Here is a 22,110-nt window from a genome sequence, read left to right as displayed (position 1 = left end):
GGAGAAAGAAAAAAAAGAAAAGAAAATAGAGATCATACTAGTAAAAAAATATAAAAGGAGAGATTTCACGATGCAGTAACAGATCTTATAAATTTCAGTAGAACTTATTCTGCTGAAATTTTTGGCAAAATTATATAAGCATCTGCATATGAAAAATTAGCTAAAAACGTTGAAACGGTCGAGCTAAGGCAAAATTCCTTGCCCAGCCCTCTGCCGGTTCTACACGTTCAGTCGTTCAGACGTTCTGGTAGGCGGTAGCTGAACTCAACCGCGCGAGCCCATCACACCGAACCCAACTCTTCACTCCCCTTCCCTTCTCTTCCGACCCCGAGGGGAAAATCCGACTACTCGCCTTCCCTCCCTCCTCTCCTCTCGCGTCCCCTGGCCGGCGTCCTGCTGCCCGATTCGAGGGCGCGCGCCCTCCCCACCGCTCGCGACGCGCCTCGCCGGCCGCGCCAACCCTCGAGCTCGCTTCGGGAGCGCCCAGCTTCACCACGGTGGCCGTTCCTCCGCGGCGCCCGCTGGTGGGCGATGCGATCGGATGAGTTGGCAGCGGCGGCGGCGGCGGCGCTTCGTGGAGCGGAGGAGGAGGGAGGCCTTGTGCTGTCCCGCGGCGGCGCTGCCCCCGCCGCGGCCACCCCTCGGAGCCGGTGATGGCCCCGACCGCGGAGCCGTCTTCGCCGCCGCCGCCGCGGCGCCCCCGCACGGGCCCACCCCCGGGGCTGAAGAACCTCGGCAACACCTGCTACCTCAACAGCGTCCTCCAGTGCCTCGCGTCCACACCGCCCCTCGCCACGTTCTGCCTCGCCTCGCGCCATTCCAACCTGTGTACGAAACCCTAGCGCGCCAGCTTTTTCCCTTGTGTTCTGTTTTCGCAATTCGTCAGGCGGTTGATGTTCGTGTAGGTTTGTTTGCTTGTAGGCAAGAAAGTGTTCCCGAACAGGGACAAGGAGTGCGTGTTCTGCGTGCTCGAGCGCCAGATCGCCCGGCTCCTTCGGGCAGATGCAGGGGCGCTCGACTCGCCAGCAAAGATCATCCGCTGCATTCCCCTATTCGCTGAGCACTTCCGATGGGGGCGCCAGGAAGATGCGCACGAGTTCCTTCGCTACGTCGTAGACGCCTGTCACACTGCTGGTCTCCGCATGCGCAAGCGGTTACCCGCGGCAGTTGCCAATGGAAACTGTGGTGAGGAGGAGGGCCGGGGGCAGGGTGCGTGCATGGTTATGAGGGAGACATTTGGTGGGGCGCTGCTTAGTCAGGTGAAGTGCCTTGTGTGCAAGGGAGAGTCAAACAAGACAGACGAGATAATGGATATCAGTCTTGATCTACCTGGGAGCAGTTCTGTTGCTGATGCCCTTGCTCGCTTCTTTCAGCCGGAGATCTTGGAGGGTGCGAACAAATATAGTTGCGAAAGGTATGTTTTTTTAATGGAACAAATGATTTCCAGAGGAATTTTACATGTTTTGTAGGATTTTTCATTAATCACCTGTTTGGAATGCAAAAGCCTTTCAGGACACTTTAGGCTTTGTTTGGAGACATGATAAATCCCCTCCAACCCATGCGTATTGGGAAGGATTGAGGTTGAAATCAGTTCATTTTCCACTCTAATCCACATGTTTCGGGAGGGAATGGGTTTATCCAAACAAGTACTAAGGGTGTTACTCATAATATTTTCAGAGGAAACAAAATCAGGATTGTGAATCATGTAGGAATTTTCACCAGCCGCTTTTGTAATGTAATTATCCCTGTAGAAAAAACTTTAATTCCTTCAATTCCACAGGAATGTTACTTGGCTACTTTTTAGAGAAGGAAAAGCTTACTATTCTGCATTTCTTGAAATTGTATACTATACTCATTTCACACCAAGGCAAAAGGAATCAGATAACCTTGGTAATCACAGACAAAGCTGGTAATAACCCAGCTATGGACTCTCTCAACTGTTTTAAAAACTGGTCTACTCACCCTATAAGCTCTCTGCTCTCTACAGTAAATTGAAGTTGTCAAAATATATAGCAGCTAATGTCAACTTTAGTATTTGTTTCCAGCATGATGTGATAACAATTTCCTATGTGCTTTTCTTTTGACTCATCCAAATATGTTTCTCCTATATTTCCGGTTCATGTGTTCCAAACAGGCTTTATTCCTTTAACTCTGATTTTGGTTATGGCAGATGCAAAAAGCTCACCTCAGCACGTAAGCAAATGTTTATACTCAGGTCACCTAAGGTGCTTGTCATACAACTCAAGGTTATTGACCCTCAGTCATTTCTGATGTTTTTGTTTTGGGAAAAACTTGTTCTTGTTTCTTGAACATGGTTAGAAGCTGTTGCTGATGATCTGTGTTTTTTTTTCTTAATGTTGCTATTAGAGGTTTGAGGGGATAAATGGTGGAAAGATAAACAGGAATATAGAATTCAAGGAGGCTCTTGTTCTTTCTGACTTCATGTATAATAAAAACCAGGTAAAACATGAAATTTTGATTGCTTAATATTTGGATTTTGCTTAGGCATGCAAAATTTGAGAATGCAGATGTATCTGTGAAACTTATTTATTCACCCATAGTAGGTTGCTCATTGAGATGAAACCACGTGTTAGCTGTTCATTGATTGTTTGTGGGTATGCTATAATTACTCCCATCAGTTTCTAGTTTGTTCAAGGACTATGTATGTAATTATGTGGATCAAATTTATTTGAGTAACTGCCACAAATTTCAAATTGAGCCAAGTAACCGACGAACTTAAAAAAGAAAAAGACGTACACAAACTAGTTTATCATAACTTTGTCAATAATCTGCAATGGCAATGTGGACTGTAGGATCCTTTGCAGGATTTTATCCACTTGAACTCTCTTCCTCGGTATTTGGTTACAGATCACCCAACCTCCTTTGTGAATTATTTAACTTTGTTTCCTGTATGACTGTATCAACTTTTGCTAACTTGCTTTTCATATATTGTGCCATTCCTGTTTTGGAACAATAAAATTTTCATCCAGTCAAGGCGTGATGCTTTTCCTTGTCTTCTTGAAAACATTTTTTATTTTTTGTGCACACGTTATTTATAATATCAACAATATTCCATATCAGTTATCCCCTTGATTGGTTAAAATATATATTGCTTTGCATGGAGCTGCAGGATTCACAACCAGCATATAATCTTTTTGGCTGTATCGTCCACTCAGGGCTCTCTCCCGAGTCTGGTCACTACTATGCATATGTTAAGGTAATAAAGTATTCAATCAGTATTTAGGTTCCTTTGATCCCTTTCTTTACATCTATCTAAATTATGACAAGGAACATGCATATGTGCAGGATGCTATTGGTCGATGGTTTTGTTGTAACGATTCTCATGTCTCCCTATCAAGCTCTCAGAATGTTTTGTCTGAGAAGGTCTATATCCTATTTTATATACTGAATTCGAAAAATCAAAAGCCTAGTACAAATGGTTACTCTTCTACTGCAGCTAAGTCTTTCAGCACCAATGGAATTGGCATATCAAGCACCTCATCTAGTGAGACCTTGAAGATACCTTTGGTAAAACAGAATGGTTCATGTTCTACCAAAGGTAATGCATTGCTGCCCCTGAAGAATGGCAAGATTGCATCAGGTCCACTTATCAAGCCGATTCACTTTAAGAATAGTGTGACAGAAAAGGTTAAGTCAAATGGCAAAGAAAACCTCCCTTCAAAAATGAACCCAGAAGTTAATGAGAGTGCTACACTGTCAGTATCAAATGGGCGCATGACTGGAAAATTTGTGGAACCCAGTAAAAAGAGTGCCGATGGTACTATTTCTTGTGGAAAGATTGATGATCATTCAGAAAGAAAATTGCAGGATGCAAATGGAAATGGCCATCCAATTCATTCCCAGTATCTTGGTGAGGCAAGTAATGGTAATACCACATGTGCTCAACAGTATTCTGAGAAATCATCTGGTGCCCTTGCCTCTAAAAGTCCAGTTTTACATCATGAAATCGAAGAGTCTGCAAACTCAGTAAAGGATGTGGTGATTTCAGGCAAGGATAGAGCGCACTCGAAACGCCAACTTGAAGAAGACAAGTTTAAGGAAGAGTAAGGCCTTAATCGATATTTTGTCACTTTTGCTATATCTTTCCATGAAATGTGCATAATCCGTTCCTTTCCGTTGCCTTCTGCACTTTGCAGACATTAGCAGCTTTCAAGTACGGTCATGTATTCATTATATTTGATCTAGAATATGAATTTGAAATATGATATCATTGATTAATTCATACTTCCTTGATGTGCACATAAAACCTCTTTTTATTTGAACTACTAGCATTTTTTACTTGAATGACCCAGGAGAGTTGAGGGAAAAACAATATCTGAAGACAAGGACTAGTAACATCTAAGACTGATTCAAATATGTTGTTTTAGAAATGGTAATCGGAAAATGCTGGAAAGTAAGCTGCTGCAGAACATGGTTCGTTTGAGGTTATTTTGAAACAGAGTATCAACTCTAACCATGCTATTTTTTGCATACTTTCATGGGGCTTAGATGTAGCAGGTGTGAGGAGACACCTTTGCAAATACCCCTAGTGTTTAGCAATCACACATGAAGGCCCTTGCCTCATCAATCCCCAATATCTAATCCATTTGACATTTTTCAGTGACCCATGTATGAATTACTGTGTTACCTTTTTTGCATTAGCTATTTTCACACTCTAAAGCCTTTTCCTTCTCCCATTTGATGTATGTGCAGAATATATTATTTCCTCTTTTTTTGTCTGTGCTAACCATTGTCTCATTTATAAACTAATGGCGTGTTTTGTTGATTAAAAAAATCCAGGCTTGCTGAGTCAGCTTCTTCTGAGCTTCGGCTGTCTGTTTGGGTGGATGATGTCTGTGATTTTATGCGCTCACAAAAGAGACGGCGAATTCAAAGCTCAGGCATTCCTCAAGATGTTGATTCAATGAGGTGATGTGCTTTGCTGTTGTAAACTGCAGAAAATATCTTACTTTGTTTGCAGGAAGTTTGCTGATTGAGATTCTGTAGCTTTCCTTAGTATTATTTTATATCAAAGGTCTTGGTTGGATTAAATTTTCTCAATGTGTTTCCTGATTCATGTCCTAACACTATGCTTTTCTCATGTAACGCAGAAAACACCTAAAATCAGATTCTGAAAGAATATTTAGATCAAAAGTTCCGGAGTCACTGGTGGAAAATCTCATTAAACGCCTGAGGCCATACTTTGAGGGCATATATCCACCAAATGCTTAGTTTTTCATGCAGTAGTTCTTCAGAATCCACTTAGGTATGTATCTACATTTTGCTGGTCGATACAAAGAGCATGTTGTGTGGGATCCTATAATTGTTCAATGTGGAAATACTTGATTGCCCTAGTACTTATATTATTAATCTGGTTATGCCTGATCACCATTAATATATTTTTATTGCTAATTTTTTATCCCTGAAAATTTAGGTGCCAATTGGATCTTGGTGGTCAACTATCCAGCTCCTTGCGCGGCTTATTTTTGAGGACATTTTTGTTTTCCTTCCTGAGTTTAAGACGAGGAGTGGCCAAGTTGCATGTACAATATCCTTTTTGATGCTATTATTCCCCATGCTATAGGCACCAATATCCCCACCCTGATTCTCTCCCTTTATGTCTAGAATGTAGAAGATCCTTCCTTTTCTTTTGTAACATAATAGCTGGCAGGTTAAAGCATGAGTTATCATGTTTTTTGACCGGACAAACGAACTCACACCCTTTCAGGTCCCTGATTTTGGACAAGTTCAGTTATGGGGTGAACACTCGATAGAAACATTTGTAGATTTTTGGTGTAATCTCTGGGTGCAAATTGCCCTGAGAATACATGAATTTTGAGTTTTGATCATTTGATGGCACGTCAGGGGAAAAATGAATGGTAAGTGGAATGGGTCGTGCGCATCGTCTGTGAAGCTGTGTAGTTCGGTATGTGTCTGTCATTCGCTGCAGTACTCTGCTGAGGAGCAAAAATGCCACTGGCATGTCGAGCAGTGGGCTAAAACCTCTGAAAATGAATATTGGACACCGAAAATGAATATTGGACACCGAAGCTAAAACCTCCAAGGACGCAGTGGGCTACATGTCTGCATTTCCAGTTGATTTAAAGCTTATTTCAGAACAGTTATCGTTTTATTTCTTTATCAACGTACCTATTTTCTTTGGAATTTGCCTTAAACACTGCTGCACTGGAACAAAAGCGTAGCCATCAGGCATTTGTTCTTGCATGATAAGAGAGGACAGCAAATGATTCGGGAGATGGGCAAAAGAGAGAAGTGTTGCATGATAAGAGAGGACAGCAAATGATTCGGGAGATGGGCAAAAGAGAGACGTGAAAAGAGTGGTTCGTGTCTGCTCGTGGCCGGCCTTGGAATCGTTGCTTGTTGCCGTATCATTTTCCGAATCGAACCGAGCCTTCGCATCTGTACCTGCTGTCTTTTCTAGAAAAGGTACTTCTGTGATGTGCATATGCATTGATGTTAGATTGAAATAAGAAACTGTTGCAGAGTGTGTTATGGGGGAAGCCTGAATCGTGTCAACTAATTTGGGTTGGGAGTTGGGTACGCGTAGGTACCTCCAGCCAAACCAAGAAGCCGACGCCGACCAGACCAACCACCCCGATCGACGAGACGAGCATCACCCGGATAACGTTTACGCGTGAGCTATCAGGCTCGAGCTCGGACGAGGCAGCGACCTGTACGCTCGACACTGCCGGGACGCGTCCCGCACCGAACGGCCGGTCCAGCCACCGTCCGGCCGCTCGTCGCGTCCACGCCACTACGTCGTCGCCGTCGGTCGACAGGTGAAGCGTGAGCTGGGCGGCTCCTTTTGTCCTCGCGAGCCACGGCGCGCTCACGCACGCGGCAACGGCCGGAGCCCGGAGCGCACGCGCACCAACCAAAGCCCGCTGGGAAAACCGCGACATTTTGTTTGGCAATCCCATAGTAGGAAGACAATGCCCGCCAAACCAGTTGTTATTCAGCGAAAGCTCCGTTGGTAAGCTGCTGATTTTCATTAGCAACACAACATGCCACACCACATCACCACGTTTGTAGGAAAAAATGGTAGTATTCTGAGTGTTTGTGACCCTGCTAGCTCGCCGTCGGCCATCATCCTGCCGAGGATCATGGCATAGCATCTGCAGGACTGCAGCTATGCGCTGCAGGCGGCAGCGGTGACCACCGAGACCACAGGTCTACAGCATCCTTTCCAGCAGAATCGCTACGAAATGACCGGAAAACCAACTGCTTCTGCCTCGTTTTCCGCGCCCTGCGCCTGCGCTGCACTGCTGCGGCCCGCGGGCCTGCGCGGCGGCACACATGTCTCCTCCCGGCGGCACCCGCCACTGCCACGGCGCCACCTAGAGATGCCGAGGCGCGCCAGTCCACGCCCTCGACCCAGAGGCCAGCTCTGCCTGCGGCTCCCGAAGAAAAGGAGAAATTCAGAGCCCAGAAAAGGCCATCAGGCTGGCATCAATCTCGCCGCATCCACTCAACCCATCAACTGCCTGTCTGCCTGCCGAGACCTCGGGCTTTGAACTATTTCCAGGTTGAAACAAAGTTTAAAAAGGAATTATGTGTGTTTGATATTTAGTCCGAACTAAAATTCATGTCACATCGAATATTTTCGGAGACTAATTAGGAGGACTAAATATAGACTAATTATAAAACTAATTACACAGGTGGAGTCTAATTCACAAGACGAATCTATTAAGCCTAATTAATCCATCATTAGCACATATTTACTGTAGCATCACATTGTCAAGTCATAGACTAATTAGGCTTAATAAATTCGTCTCGCAATTAGTCTCCGTCTGTGACAATTAGTTTTATAATTAACCTATGTTTAATACTTCTAATTAGTATCTAAACATTCGATGTGACAGGAATTTTAGGAGGGACTAAGAAACAAACATCCCAAGAGGGGCGAAGGGTAGCGTAGACTAGGTCCTGTATACTCCTATTTGGCAGTGTCACTTGAAACTAAGTTTTAGTAGCTCCAAGCGAGTTCAGGTAGAGAAATAGCTGCTTCTTTGGCTTTGCCAAGTTACAGTACCTTAAGGCAATTTCAAATAAAACATTAGCTGGGCTTTAACGTTAAATTTCACAATATATAGTCAATATAATTTCAGGGAGGTCCAGGGGCTTCCCTGCATCTTCCCAAAGAAGAAACACAAGAGAGTGCGAGCCGACCCCCTTTCCTTCTCTCTCCACCGCTCCTCGTGACGTCGCGTGCCCACGTCTCCCACGGCCCTCGTCCCTCCTCCTCCAGATCCGGTCTCCCCTGCCGCCGCCGATGTCCGAAGATCTAGCGGGATCCCGCCGGTGGCGGTGCGACCTCGGCGGCGACGACCGCTGGCTCTCGGGGGCCGCCGGCGACGACCACTTCGACCGCCTCCCCGACGCGCTCCTCCTCGTAATCTTCAACCGCATCGGCGACGTCAAGGCGCTCGGCCGCTGCTCCATCGTCTCCCGCCGCTTCCACGAGCTCATCCCCCTCGTCGACTCCGTCCTCGTCCGCGTCGACTGCGTCATCCCCGACGAGCCCCCCTCATCCTCCTCGCCGTCGGCGCCGTCCTCTCCCACGGCCTCCGTGCGCGCCCGCGGGGTCTTCTCACAGATCGCGCGCATCGTGCTCGGCGGCATCGTGAAGCCCATCCAGGCGCTCGGTCAGATCCTCTCACCGGCCAACTCTGCCTCCGGCTTTTCGGCATCCTCCGCTTCCTCGTCTTCATCCTTCTCCCCATCTTCGACGTCGTACTCGCCGCTGCCTCCTGGGGATGTGTCGCACCACTCGCCCTCGGAGGTGCTCCGCTCCTTCAAGGAGCTCCGCCACCTTCGCATTGAGCTTCCGTCGGGCGAGCTTGGCACAGACGACGGCGTGATGCTCAAGTGGAAGGCTGACTTCGGGTCCACTCTCGGCAGCTGCGTCATCCTCGGCGCATCCTCGGCCTCGCCGTCCTCCGCTGGCTCAGATGGCACGAGCACAGCTCCCTCTGTTGATAGTGGCCGCAGCGAGCCTGACGAATGTGATGATTCAGGAAGCATCCCGGAATCGTTCTATACAAATGGGGGCCTGAGGCTGCGGGTGGTGTGGACCATCAGCTCGCTGATTGCAGCAGCAGGGAGGCATTACTTGCTGCAGCCAATCGTTGCTGACCACACAACGCTGGAAAGCTTGGACCTGACGGACGCAGATGGGCAAGGAGTGCTCACCATGGACAAGTGCCAACTGCAGGAGCTGCGCGTGAGACCGGTATCAGCATCTGCGGCCTCGCACCGGACACTCATGCCGGAGCTTAGCATGTGGCTGTGGTATGCGCCATGCATTGAGCTGCCTGGGGGTTTGGTGCTGAATGGTGCGACTTTGGTGGCCATCAAGCCGAGCGACGAGGCAACAAAGGACATGGTTGGGAATGGGGCTTCTGTGGCAACCTGGGTCTTAGATGCATTCGAGGAGCCATACCGGACAGCAGCAAGGATGCTTCTCAAGCGGAGGACTTACACCCTTGAGATGAATTCATTCTAATCCATAGAGGAGGTGGTGCTTTTGAAGCTTCATATATGAAAGGTACACTTAATATTATACTGAAATGTGATGTTTGCCTGATTTTTGCTTGTAATTGCTGTTCTGTGTATCAAATAAACTTTGTTCAGCCAACAGGGGTTCTGTGCATTTCTTCACAATTAAATTTTGTTCGATATGTAGTTAGTTTTGCATATGGATTGCTACGAAATGTTCTCATTACTCACTTGCATTTAGTCTGTTCCTGGTTCTGCCATTGTACCAAGTACCAACTTCTAAGTATAGGTAGGTATTGTGCTTCCTCGCTCATCTTAGCCATCCAGCATATAATGATTGACTATATCACTATACAAGGGCCCTTCATTCTGATTCCTCTTCTGAAAGCCTTCCAATCCAAGCTTTGAAAATACACCATTTTACCCCTCATCCCAACAGAATCTTAGCAAATCTTGGATGCCCTTGCCAGTAGTCCAGTAATGACTAATGAACAAGGCATCATCCAGTTTCTTGTAGATGTTTTCTATAATTGAAAATGCCTTTTGTTGCAATTAAAAATGTTTCGTTTTTTGGGTAATAAGTGTAACCGTACCTTTACTGGGCGCCTGGATCAAGTTTAATTAGTTTCCCAAATCCTTTTGTAGTTGCTACAGATGCATGTGGGTTTGTTTGGATTGCATTGTTGGGTTGGACTGTCACACTCACCGGACCAGAATGTGGCCTAATGTGTGGAATTCACATGAGTACAGCTGATAAGAGCTATATTGCATGACCCATGAAAGATTGCCATGCCATTACTGGTTTCGAGTTATCCATTAAACGAACAGGGAAGATAAGATGCTTGAAGCTTGTGGAAGCCAAATATGCTGTGTGTAGCCTGACCAGATGGACTGCTCAGTTTTGGAAAGGATGTCTGTTTCCATCTCTTTCCATTATGTCAATTGTCGGTGTTGTTCGGTGGTCCCATGGCTTATAGGGCACATACTTTTGTTGTAATTAAGTGATTAACTACTTTCTACAGACTTTTCCAAGCAATATGAGAAACCTTTTTTCGTGCACATTGCAAGTCAGTCACCTAACTTCATTACATTTACTCCGGGACCTTCTATTTTGTGTTGTAGTGATGGGAAATTTTCTTTGCAATGGAATTAGGTTAGGGAGGGACCACCTGAATATAGGGTTCATGAGGTTCTTCATGGGTCATATGGAACTCTTGGAGCCCCTAAAATAGTCCCAAGTTGATCTTTAACACTATTTATGGTTTAAAAAACATCAAGTTTACTTCAGTTAATGTTCACTACCATGTTTACTCATAAATATATACACGACGTAACACATAAAAAGCAAGAATTGATGGATGCTTTATTTCCATGATGCATATTAGATTTAGAGTGGTGAACAAGTTGTTCCAGCAGCATGATAAGTCAATATGTTTAACATGAAGTTTTATGGCAAGCAGCAACTTTGGCCACCTGTATTAAGATTATCACTTCTGACATATTGCTGAAACCTTCTTTTCTTTTGGCAGGATGTTATATCTACAAGGGGCATCTCTGGCTGCCTTTTATACCCCAATCAACACCTACTTTGGATGTGCTACAATTATGTTTGGTGCATCCCTTCTCATGTTGGGCATCTGCCAGCAAGAACATGGATGGAAATGGAGAGAATCCGTGTGTTAATTTATCGATGCTGGAGTAGAGGCAAGCCATTGCTGAACTGATGGTGTTCGCTCTGAGGGAACCCTTACTGCTGAGATCGGATGTGGTGGCATAGATATATTTTTTCCCTTATATGTATCCACATCAAGGTACTAACCTTATGCAATTTCTGCTTTGGATTGCACTGCTTGTTTGCAGAATAGCGTCCGATGTGCCCTGTAAATCAACGTGTGTCGTGAGTGTACTCAGATTGGCGTTAGCGAAAGCTGAAAACTGTTACTATAGTATTTCGAAAGGATCTGCAAATGTTGTAGACTGATACTGTGAATCTGGAAATGCTGTAAGCCTTCTGATGTGAATCTGCGTGAGCGCTTGAGTATGTTATAAGGACAGTTTCGCTGGTTCGATTTGCGTTTCCCTTCAGTATTTTTGCTGGTCCGCATGCTGGTTCAATTGGCCTTGGCCTCTGCTCCTAGTTTTGTTGCTATGGTATGATAGGCTTTTTCCTTGACGGGAACCTGATGAGATCAGTCAACGGCCGTCGTCGTGGACTGTCAACTGACTGGTGATCACCGTGCACTACAAAGGGTCGGCATCAGGTATTCATTCACTAGAATGGAATGCCCGGTGCCCTCGGCATCAGGATTCAGGATTCAGCAACGGTGGTCGCCGCGCGCAGCACACGTCCCGCAGCCCGCGCGCAAATCCTGAGCCGCCACCGCCTGCTCTTGGCATCCTGAGCCACCACGAGCACGCGACGCCTGGGCCCGATCGGTGCTGCTCGTGGACGATGATAGTCGCGTCCTCAGCTTCCGCGTCGTGGGCGGCGAGCGCCGGCTCCTTAACAATTTCCCCTACGGTCCACCTGTTCCTGGACGCGCCCGACCCTGCCGAGCTCGTGGAGTCCTACATGGTGGACGTGCCGCCAGGCAACACCGCCGAGGAAACTGTACGTAGCAGCATGTAAACAACATGCATGTCGCATCTCGTAGCATGATCACAGGATTATGCCAAGTACAGGTCTCAAGCAACGATCCAGAAGCAACTAACTAGCTTAACAGCGTTGCATGTCAATTAAATCAAAGGAAAAAAAATCACTACCGATTACTCAAAATTTCTCGTTCTTTTTAGTGGACGCGCAATGCATTTGGCCTGAAACATAGCCTTTATCTAGCTACTGGCTTCTAACACCAGCAGGGGCATTTTCGTCTATTCACTTGTTTCCTCCCTCTTCAATTCTATAAAAAATATTATTTTAATAGTTATGGTGTCCAAGAGCAAACAACTATGTTTGAATAATGCCCATCAGCAAAGATAAAATTGAATGGTGTCCTCCAGCAAAGATCAACATTGAGGAGTGTCCTCTAGCAAATTTGCCCCCGCGCGGGGGTACTCCCGGGCTCCCGGCCGCAAGCTTGGCCGAGCTGCCGGGGCGCTTCGGTCGCTGCGCCACAAGCTCTGGAACCAGCGGTGAGCTGGTGACGGCCGGGCGGGGAGCAGAGCCCTGCTGCGCTGTGCAAAATTTCACTCCAGGTGTGTGAGCACGACTTGCATGGCCGACCTTTCCTGCAGTCCTGCAGCCCCTGACGGCGCATGTGAAACACAAGTAAACTGCCGAATCCTTCGGCTCATCGATCAATCGAGACCGGGAGAGGTCATAACCAGATCGAGGTCTCATGAGGAGAAATGGGCGAGAAATTGTTCGGGAAAAAAAAAGAGAGAAATGGGCGAGAAGCCGAGAAGTGCGTGTAGGAAACCACTTTGATTTTCCCCCCTCAACTTTTACTATTGCGATTTGGTTGGTAAACGGAGTGGAGTGGCACGGGAACACGGACGACCCTGATCTGCTTTTGTTTTTTCGGGTTTACCTCTCTACAGATCGTGATCTGGATTGAAATTTTCAGTGCTTTCCAGTACGCATTGCGGTAACTGAATGAATTGTTAACCGCAATGGGCCGGTAAGCTGTGCTGCGCTTTCCCTGAATGGAAAGATGAACTGAACTGAACGGAGCTTTCCCCGAATGGAAAGATGAACTGAACTGAGCTATCCCTGAAAGGAAAGATGAACAGGAAATGAATCGAGCAAGGGAGAAACGACCGACGAATCCGCCCGCCATCAGCAAACAGATCCTTCATCTCCCGAGCTCCCTGTTGTGCGTGAGCGCAAGTGAAAGAACAGCCGCCCGGAGATGCGGTCTCCAAGCTACTCAGATTCAGAAAGTACCTGATTACAGTTTGAATTCCGAACGGCCCCTGACGGTACAGGCTTTCAGATTCAGAAACTCCACTGGCGAACGTGTCCATTAAAACCGACAGTGCTAGTTAACGAGAGCTGACGAGAATCCATGGCAATGCTACAACCCGTCCATGCCCGGCTTGCAAGTTGCATATATTGTCCACTCACCGATGCTTGTTCAAGGCGGCACAAGCCCAAGCGAGTTGGGCAGGCGATCCACGCGTTCATCCATGCATGTCGCCCGCAGCAGCCAAGATAGCGGTGGCTTCCTTCTGCACGATGCTCCACGCCGCCCGGACATGCTGCTCCTCGGTGAGTGAGTTGCCGATGGCGCAGCGCAGCACGTACATGCCGGCGGGACGGCACACCAGCGAGAGCTGCCTCGGCATGGGCACCTCGAACCGCGCGTCGGCGCGCACCATGGCCTCGAACACGGCGGCCATGCGCACGTGGGCGCGCACGGTGCCGCGCAGGCCCTCGATGCCGTGGCACCAGAGCACGAGCCACAGCTTCAGCGCGCGGAACCGGCGGCTCTTCGGTGTTCAGAAATGGAAAGCCCAGCGCCCTCGGCATCAGGACTCAGGAACCGGAAGAGCTAGGGCACTGTCGCACCGAGCACTGATGGCCGTACGGATGCCACTCGCTCCTAACCTGTTTGTATCCGATTATTTCCCGCTTATTGGTGAAAATAAGCGATAAATCCACCCAAACGCCTTGCTTATTTCCCGTTTGTCACGTAAGCCGCTTAGTTGAAAATCCGGAATAGAACTAGCGGGGCGCTTATCTCGTACGCGGGTCTGGATACGCTTCTGGGGCAAGCGGACCGTTTTTCCGCAGGTACCCTCAGCCATCGACGCCTCCATCGTCCGCCCCCGAGCCTCCCGCAACCGCCGCCGCTCCCGTCCGCTCCAGATCCCGCCGCCGCCGCCACCGCTCGGGTCGCTCGGGCCGCCTCCCGACCTCCGCCGGGCTCGGCCCCCGCCACCGGCTGCCCCTGCCACCCGGGCTCGGCCCCCACCTCCAGCCGCGCCGCCTGGGCTCGGCTCCCGCCGCCGGACGCCCCTGCCGCCCGGGCTCGGCCCCCGCCGTCGGCCGCCCGTGCCGCCCGCGCTCGGCCCCCGCCGCCGGCCGCCCGTGCTGCGCTCGGCCCCCGCCACCGGCCGCCCGTGCCGCCTGCTCTGGGCCCTCGCCGCCGGCCGCCCGTGCTGCGTTCGGCCCCCGCCACCGCCCGCCCGTGCGGCGCCTGTCGCCATCTGCCCGTGGCGCCTGAAGTGTTGAGGGAGGGTAAGAAAAGATTATCCTCAGTATTGAATACCTACTGTCAACTTATAGTTAGTACTTCCACCACCGAAAAAATTTCATGAGAGGCATGCCATTTTCGTGAGAGGGGAATTCACCTCAGCTTCAGGTTGCTGCTTGAAGGGAAAGATTTTCCAAAATCCAACGTGTAGCTATGAAGTACCATTTTATAGGTGTAAATCTTGTTGCTTTGCTTAGGCTTTTTGTGGATGGAAGTGATTGAATTGTTTGATCAATTAATTTGTTGGACAACTAATGACAAGGCTATATGTAAATTTCTTCATTTATTCACCACGAATTTTTAGCATGCCACTCCAAAATGATTCAGTCAATGTTAGGATCCTGTGCCAACTGAATGTACACAGATGGTCACAATGATCCTATGCCTGGATTAGTTGGCACTCAGTCCATTGCGAACGCACAACTGCTGAGCCTGAGCATATATATGCACAAGCTCTGAAACAGGCTTGCTCCGGTGGTTGCTTCATCAGGGGCAAAATGAGTGTCATACAACACGTAGTGCTGGATGTCTGTTCATTGAGGTATTGGAGGAAATATAAAACCATACACAATTTTGATTATACACTATTCAAGAGCATCGTATTAAGCCATCTCTGATTGAGCCTTTTTCCCATGCATGATTACCAAGTCAGTTTCACTGTAGGACACTAGTTTACTACAACACCTCTGAGTTGTACACAGAGATCTTGAGCAACGTCGGAGATAACAATTTAGTATGTTCAATCATTTACTTCCCCTATAGAGTACCTCATAACAATTTTATGCATGCATGCAGTTGCTGCAGAGGATCTGGACAGCTGTTGCTGCTACGACTGCAAGGCCGCCAACAAATAGCAAGGTAAAATTGGTGTCACTTCTTAATGGATTACTAAAATGACAGATTGTGGGTTGTATGGTCAGTAAACAAGCTTGTAGATTTGTATTTAATTCTACAATACTGTAATCAAATTTTAGATGGAAAAGTCGTCAAAGATTGTGGCAAAATGGGATTCGTTTGCCGTGAAAGCTTTCAATGACATTTGTGTGGAAGAAGTACTTGCTTGCAATCGGCCGCAGCAATGTTTGAATGCGGTGGGATATGCAAACCTTATTAGAAAGTTATATGAGCGTACCAAGAGGCCATACGGTGAGAGTCAAATAAAGAATAGGTGGGATATATTGAAAAAAATGTATACCCAATGGAAGACTTTGAACTTGAGATCAACCAGATTGGGAAGAGATCCTGTTACTGGTTGTATTGTGGCTGACGATGAATGGTGGGAAGAACAAAATAAGGTGAGCCCACTAACAACAATACTAGAGATATAGTTCACATACACGTTGTTTGTTTATTTTGAATTGGAGTATAATAGCATGCTGTTTTGGTGATATTTTACAGGCTATGCCAGGTTGTATCCGGTTCAGAACAGCTCCACTTGAATATGAGGATGAGATGCGAATCATGTTTGAATCGGTCATTGTTACAAATGAAACTTCATATGTTCCAAGTGGTGATGGAAACGTTGATGTTGATGAACATGATGTTGTTGATGTTGAGGGCACCAATGATAGGGAGGCACATAAGGTCCCATCCAGTTCTGAGCGGAGGGCTTCAAAAAGGCCAGCTCCTAGTTCCCCTAAAGGAAAGAAGAAGAAGACTTTTAGAGACCAGTGCATGAAGCGGTTGGTCGATGCATATGAGTTGAAAGCTCAAAGTAGTAAACATTCAGCTACTTCACAGGTTGTTGATCACGTTAGAGATGAGATTGGAAATATGTTGGAGCAAGTCATTAAGGATGGGGCTGAGGAGGGGAGTGATGAACACTTCTATGCCACACAACTTCTTCAAAAAAAGGAAAACCGTGATGTGTTCATTACATTGAAGACACCAAATGGAAGGTTGAATTGGCTGAGGAGGGCTTGGGAGATAAGGAAGAAGCACTAGGGTGTTGCATTAGTGTGCCATTTATCTTTCATTTCTCTTATGTTGTGTGAGATATAATTTCAATTTTCTAAGTATGCTGTGTGAGACTATGAACCTTTTATTAGTTATGTTGTAACAATAAAAATTCATCTGATGACTTGGTTAGTGCTTTTTGACAGGCTTGCATTTGTTTTGATGAGTACCTCTAGTGCAACTAGTGAATGTGAAGGCAACAGTGATTCTTTTCATACCATGGATGTTGATGAATCTGATGACACTGATGATGATTACATAGTGGCAATGCTTGGTCTGGACTACATGGCATCATCTGGTATGAACAAGAAGAAGATTACTACTACGATAGCAAGGATGACTGGAATACAGTGGGTTGAGTTACAACTACAAGATCCAGTGGAGTGCTTTAACATGTTCAGAATGAGGAGGTCAGTTTTCTTAAGCCTTCATGACACTTTGGTGCAAGATTATGGATTGAGATCAAGTATACAATTTTGTAGCAAGGAAGCACTAGGAATGTTTCTATGCGCTTGTGGTGCACCTCAATCTTTTAGGCAATGCAAGAATAATTTCCATCGCTCATTAGAAACTGTGAGTAGAAAATTTGAAGAGGTTCTTGAATCTATCATGAGATTAGCTGTTGACATTGTGAGGCCTAAGGATCCACAATTTTCTACTATTCATCCTAAACTACAAGAAGCAAGGTTTTGGCCTCATTTCAAAGATTGCATAGGAGCAATTGATGGTACCCATATACCCGTAACTGTGCCATTAGCTGATCAACCGAAATACATTGGTCGGCATGGGTATCCTTCACAAAATGTCATGGCGGTATGTGACTTTGATATGCGGTTCACATTTGCTGTCACTGGTTGGCCTGGTTCTGTCCATGATACTCGTGTATTATTGGACACGCTTCTCACATACAGGGATCAATTTCCACATCCTCCCGATGGTAAGGACGAGTTATGTTGCAATTTATTTTTCAGGGAATATTTGCTCATTGTGATATAACATATAAATATAACATGCAGGTAAGTACTATCTTGTTGACTCTGGATATCCTAATAGAAAAGGATTTCTTGCACCCTACAAGGGACAGAGGTATCATGTTTCTGAATGGCAGCATGGTCAGCATCCGGTAGGATTGAAAGAAGTGTTTAATCATGCACATTCATCCCTTAGAAATGTGATTGAGCGATCATTTGGAGTTCTAAAGATGAAGTGGCGCATTCTCTTGAATTTGCTCAGTTATCCGGTTAACAAGCAGTCGAAAATTATAGTTGCTTGTATGGCCCTTCACAATTTCATCAGAGATAGTACCGTACATGACGTGCATTTTGAAGAGGATTTTCAGGAAGATGATGGTAATTCAACCCAACCTAGCACAGATGGTGGTGGTGGTGCTTTAGGAGATGACATTGATATGGGTGCATTGCGTGATGCTATTGCTGTCGCTATGGTTTCGTGATTCGTTGTTGTACCCATGATGGATGTTTCCATACTAGACCGATCTATCGTATGAATTTCATATTATTGTAATGTAATTTCTATTTAACAAACTTCAAAGGCATTAGAATTATTGTCTTCTCCTCAGATTCACAATAAAAATGAGCTATTATCATCCTTAGGGGCATTCAGGTCAATTTACCAACCAGGACAGACAATCGACACAAAATAATCAGGATTGCTAAACATCCTGCTTATTCAGACAGCAGATTCTCCAGGCAGCAGGCTTATCAGATAATCTTGCTTGCCAGATAAGCGAGTTCCAGAAAAACGTATACAAACAGGCCCTTGTTTTCCTTTACATCGTGAGATGAGTAGGGCTGCCCAACTACCAGGCATTTAGCCCAAGTGTGCCTGGATGAAGGGTGCCTTATTTTGTATTTTTTGACCTACGATGCTTGCTATGTTAAAATCGTTGCCTCCGTTTACTGTTTCGATCCGGCAGCAGCAGATCACTAGGCCATGCTTATTATTTTTTTCGGATGGGTGGGGACCATGGATTTGATAGACAGAAATGGGTAGAAAGAAGGATGACGGAATGACATGGCATGGAGGAGTACCAAACAGCAATGCCAGCAATCCCTGCCACTCTGCGCGCGAGGGCCATGCCAATTGGCCTACTACCGGCGAATCCCGCAAGATGCTCGACGCACAGCTCACGCACACAATACAGACAAAGTAATGCACCGTGCACGGATCCGATCTGCGATCCGAGGCCGAGGGTGCCGGAAATCATTGTATCACGGGATCCCAAAGATTGATCGATCAGTCCAAGATCCCAACGGACAAAGTACTGTGGTGCTAGCTTGGAATGTTTGATACTAGCTGCTAAACTTTAGCAGTGCCACATCAGATATTCGGATGCTAATTAGAAGGACTAAACATGAACTAATTGTAGGACCCCGAGCTAATTCGGGGGACGCATCTATTAAGCCTAATTAATCCATCATTAACAAATGGTTATTGTAGCATCACATTGTCAAATCATACACTAATTAGGCTTAATAGATTCGTCTTGCGAATTAGACTTCATATGGGCAATTAGTTTTATAATTAGCCTATATTTAATACTCCTAATTAGTATCCAATGATAAGTGCTAAACTTTAGCAGCTGGTATCACTGACATCACAGTGATGCTGTCAGACGATACCCTGTCGATTCTGCTGATTGCGCAGTGCCATGTGTGGTTAACGGCTTAAGCTTGCTGCCAGGGAGAACCAAATGCATGCAGCATGCTCTCACTTTGAAAAAGAAGCTCGTACCGTACGTCGACTGTGGTTACGTTACGTTACGACAGTCACCATTGTCTCAGTCCGCCATTGTCCGTTAGTTTTTTACGGAGCTGGCAGCAAGAGAATCAATGACAAAATCTCCACCGGCGCCACGAACTTGATGATTCCACAATTGATATCAAATTTTAACTTGTTTTTCCAGTAATACCTGTATATTCTGTTTACAAACCGCTAAAAATATAAAGTATAAGTACGTATGGTTAGCATGTGTTTAATCAAAGAAATGAAGGTGCTTAGAGCAACTCCAAGACTATAAAAAAAAATCTTCCCCAAAACTATCTATTGGGAACTCTACTAAAAATTTATTCCCCAAAAGCATATCAAACCATAGCAGATCGCTAATAACTAACCCCCCAATATTTCAAAACATGCCACATCATCATATTGGACCCATTAACCACCCATCTATCGACGCGGAGTCGCGGACCTGCCCTGCTCCTCTCAACTGCCGCTGCCCCCTCCGCCGCCGGTATGCTGCTCCTCCGAAGGCACCTCCTCCGTCTTCTCCTGGCGGCCACCCCGCTCCCCGCCCGCATCTACCACCGCACCTGCTTCCTCTCCACCTCCGCCTCCGCCGCCCCATTCTCTCTCGAGGAGTACCTCGTCGCCGCCTGCGACCTCGACTCAGCTCAAGCCCGCAAGGCAGCCCAGAAGGCATTCGATGAAGCATCCAAAGGTAGCAGGAAGGCATTCCGGGGGATCTCCAAGTCCCGCCTTAACTCCGCCTCCAACCCCGACGCCGTCCTCGCTCTGCTCTCTGGCGTCGGCCTCTCCCGCTCGACATCGCCGCCGTCCTCGCTATGGACCCGCTGCTCCTCCACTCCTCGCCCAAGAACATCAGCCCCGCCTTCTTGCTCTCCGTGACCGCCTTAGGAAAGGACTGACGCGCACAAAAAAATAGCGCGAATGGTAGGCGCAGGCGCGTGCTGGCGGATTGGAGGAGGAGAAGCGCCGCGCAAATTTGCGGACGGAATAGCTCTCGATGCGGGCGGATGCAAATTTGCGGTAGGTTTGAGGGACCCATTGGAGCAACCTTTTTCCTATTTTTCCCTAATGAAGGTTTTAGGAGTAATTTCTTGGAGTTGCTCTTAGACATTAGTAGTTAGAGAGGGAAAATAGCCGCATCATTAAGTGCCCGTCAATCTTTATAATCCCTACTAATAGTGAAGATAGGCTCAACTTTCTTGCTAACGGGCCTGGAGCTTCCTTATGATTAAAGGCGTCGGTGGCCCCCTAACTATCAAATTTCTGGATAACCTTGATTCATCACTTCCCTACTACCAAAAGCACGAGCTTAACCATGATTCTTCTAGTTTGGCGCCCTCTAAGTATCTTGCCCAAGCTCCGCCACTCCTTGTTAACACGACTTAAATACCTGGTGTAAACTTAACCATATTATCCTACTTGTAAGCACCTATAGCATTTGACGTCGCAAATAAAATACCCTTTTTTTTCCTATACAAGCACCCGAAGATCCGGTTGTGGTGAAATTTTAAAAACGGAACTCGACCTGGACGACCGACTTTTTTTGTTTTTTTAGTTTTTTTTAAAGATTCTCACAAATAGTCTCCTGGCGGAAACATTTCAAAATCTGGACCCTAAGGGCGCCATCTACGCTGGCGCCAAGCTTACACGTTTCGGTGTCAGAGGGTTTGGCGCTAAGGTCGTTGCGCCATCGGTGACGTGGGTGTTGACATGGCAGGGGGCTGGGTGCCAGCGTTGATGGCGCCAAGCTTGGCACCGTAGATCTTGACGTCGAGCTGTTACCCCATAGCTCTCGGCGTTTCGAATGAAACATGTATAATTATTTCGAGGAGCATGCAACAAACCACACTACAGTATACTCGGCGAGTTCGATAGGTTTTTCTGTGCTTTATACCCTGAGGATAATAATTTTGTGGGTAAGTGCATTACTGCTTTTTTTGTTTGGCTGGGACTGACGCTTACCTTTAGATCACTTGGTAGGGAATTCGCAACTGATTTACGTTTATTTCAAAATATGCCTCCCATTCTCGTTTACCACTTTGTTCAACGTAAGTGTGCCTGTTTCATTTCTGCTTATATCTTATCCCCACTATCCATCCACATGCTGTCTGTGCGCCCCCCCCCCCCCCCCCCCCAAAAAAAAAAAAAATTATGTTAATTCCGTGTTTACGCTAATTCATGATCAGTACACATACAAAGTTCGAGGACATAGAAAAGCTGTCCGTACCTTATCATGGTCTGTTTGCTCATGATTACTTGCGTCCTGAAATTTCTTTGTCCAATCTTTTCGGATTCCTGATTGGTAGTCAACTAGCCGCAGGCTCACAGAGGGCACTGATTGCTTGAAGAAAATTACAGTACCGTTCCCTTGCACTTTGCGCACAAGATGACAAGATACTTACCTGCCAAGACGCTTATTAATTTATTAGCTTACAGATTGATGCATTACCTGCAGGCAGCAAGCTTATCTTACTATTGGAGTAGCTTTGTTTAATTGTTTAGGAGGTGTTTGATAAACCCGCTAAAGTTTAGCACCTATCACATTTGATGTTTAGATGCTAATTAGGAGTATTAAACATAGGCTGATTACAAAACTAATTGCACAGATGGAGTCTAATTCGCAAGACGAATCTATTAAGCTTAATTAGTCCATGATTTGACAATGTGG

General features: G+C 46.6%; 5 protein-coding genes across 7 annotated transcripts; 4 read left to right on the top strand and 1 right to left on the bottom strand.

The window, feature by feature from the left end:
- Window positions 1-278: 278 nt before the first annotated feature.
- Window positions 279-5,849, top strand: LOC117848973 (ubiquitin carboxyl-terminal hydrolase 25). 2 transcript variants are annotated; one of them, XM_034730588.2, is made up of 10 exons: window positions 279-828; window positions 922-1,414; window positions 2,171-2,246; window positions 2,368-2,460; window positions 3,131-3,217; window positions 3,307-3,886; window positions 4,010-4,064; window positions 4,801-4,929; window positions 5,112-5,266; window positions 5,435-5,849. In XM_034730588.2, exons 1-9 carry the CDS (start codon window positions 654-656, stop codon window positions 5,230-5,232), a joined length of 1,809 nt encoding a protein of 602 aa, XP_034586479.1. In that variant the 5' UTR covers window positions 279-653; the 3' UTR covers window positions 5,233-5,266; window positions 5,435-5,849. The 2 variants fall into 2 exon arrangements, with proteins under 2 accessions (XP_034586479.1, XP_034586478.1); XM_034730587.2 differs by having other exon boundaries at window positions 282-828; window positions 3,307-4,064.
- A 2,338-nt stretch (window positions 5,850-8,187) lies between these two features.
- Window positions 8,188-11,586, top strand: LOC117849951 (F-box protein At5g46170). 2 transcript variants are annotated; one of them, XM_034731703.2, is made up of 2 exons: window positions 8,188-9,568; window positions 10,165-10,580. In XM_034731703.2, the coding sequence occupies exon 1, from the start codon at window positions 8,294-8,296 to the stop codon at window positions 9,524-9,526; it is 1,233 nt and encodes a 410-aa protein (XP_034587594.1). In that variant the 5' UTR covers window positions 8,188-8,293; the 3' UTR covers window positions 9,527-9,568; window positions 10,165-10,580. The 2 variants fall into 2 exon arrangements, with proteins under 2 accessions (XP_034587594.1, XP_034587593.1); XM_034731702.2 differs by lacking the exon at window positions 10,165-10,580 and adding an exon at window positions 11,049-11,586 and having other exon boundaries at window positions 8,189-9,568.
- Window positions 11,587-13,641: 2,055 nt separating this feature from the next.
- LOC140222157 (tyrosine decarboxylase-like) lies at window positions 13,642-14,280 on the bottom strand. The gene is made up of 2 exons (XM_072292358.1): window positions 14,242-14,280; window positions 13,642-13,950 (listed from the first exon to the last, which is right to left on the bottom strand). The coding sequence occupies exons 1-2, from the start codon at window positions 14,278-14,280 to the stop codon at window positions 13,642-13,644; spliced, it is 348 nt and encodes a 115-aa protein (XP_072148459.1).
- A 1,624-nt stretch (window positions 14,281-15,904) lies between these two features.
- On the top strand, window positions 15,905-16,661 carry LOC117849060 (uncharacterized). The gene is made up of 2 exons (XM_034730662.2): window positions 15,905-16,012; window positions 16,116-16,661. The coding sequence occupies exons 1-2, from the start codon at window positions 15,905-15,907 to the stop codon at window positions 16,659-16,661; spliced, it is 654 nt and encodes a 217-aa protein (XP_034586553.1).
- A 56-nt stretch (window positions 16,662-16,717) lies between these two features.
- Window positions 16,718-18,263, top strand: LOC140222156 (uncharacterized). The gene is made up of 3 exons (XM_072292357.1): window positions 16,718-17,610; window positions 17,690-18,022; window positions 18,226-18,263. Exons 1-3 carry the CDS (start codon window positions 16,794-16,796, stop codon window positions 18,261-18,263), a joined length of 1,188 nt encoding a protein of 395 aa, XP_072148458.1. The 5' UTR covers window positions 16,718-16,793.
- Window positions 18,264-22,110: the final 3,847 nt, after the last annotated feature.

This window comes from Setaria viridis, chromosome 3 (assembly GCF_005286985.2).
Source record: "Setaria viridis chromosome 3, Setaria_viridis_v4.0, whole genome shotgun sequence".
Lineage (NCBI taxonomy): Eukaryota > Viridiplantae > Streptophyta > Magnoliopsida > Poales > Poaceae > Setaria > Setaria viridis.
The sequence above is the reverse complement of the archived record's forward strand: the minus strand, read 5'-3'. Positions and strand labels throughout refer to the sequence as shown.

Coding starts and splice junctions, on each gene's coding strand:
- LOC140222156 (XM_072292357.1), top strand. CDS start 16,794: ATGACTTGGTTAGTGCTTTTTGACAGGCTTGCATTTGTTTTGATGAGT. Junction 17,611..17,689: donor ATTTCCACATCCTCCCGATG/GTAAGGACGAGT, acceptor TATAACATGCAG/GTAAGTACTATCTTGTTGAC. Junction 18,023..18,225: donor GGATTTTCAGGAAGATGATG/GTAATTCAACCC, acceptor CAAACTTCAAAG/GCATTAGAATTATTGTCTTC.
- LOC140222157 (XM_072292358.1), bottom strand. CDS start 14,280: ATGGAGGCGTCGATGGCTGAGGGTACCTGCGGAAAAACG. Junction 13,951..14,241: donor AGGGTACCTGCGGAAAAACG/GTCCGCTTGCCC, acceptor TGAACACCGAAG/AGCCGCCGGTTCCGCGCGCT.
- LOC117848973 (XM_034730587.2), top strand. CDS start 654: ATGGCCCCGACCGCGGAGCCGTCTTCGCCGCCGCCGCCGCGGCGCCCC. Junction 829..921: donor CTCGCGCCATTCCAACCTGT/GTACGAAACCCT, acceptor GTTTGCTTGTAG/GCAAGAAAGTGTTCCCGAAC. Junction 4,065..4,800: donor GAAGACAAGTTTAAGGAAGA/GTAAGGCCTTAA, acceptor AAAAAAATCCAG/GCTTGCTGAGTCAGCTTCTT.
- LOC117849060 (XM_034730662.2), top strand. CDS start 15,905: ATGTATACCCAATGGAAGACTTTGAACTTGAGATCAACCAGATTGGGA. Junction 16,013..16,115: donor GGTGGGAAGAACAAAATAAG/GTGAGCCCACTA, acceptor GATATTTTACAG/GCTATGCCAGGTTGTATCCG.
- LOC117849951 (XM_034731702.2), top strand. CDS start 8,294: ATGTCCGAAGATCTAGCGGGATCCCGCCGGTGGCGGTGCGACCTCGGC.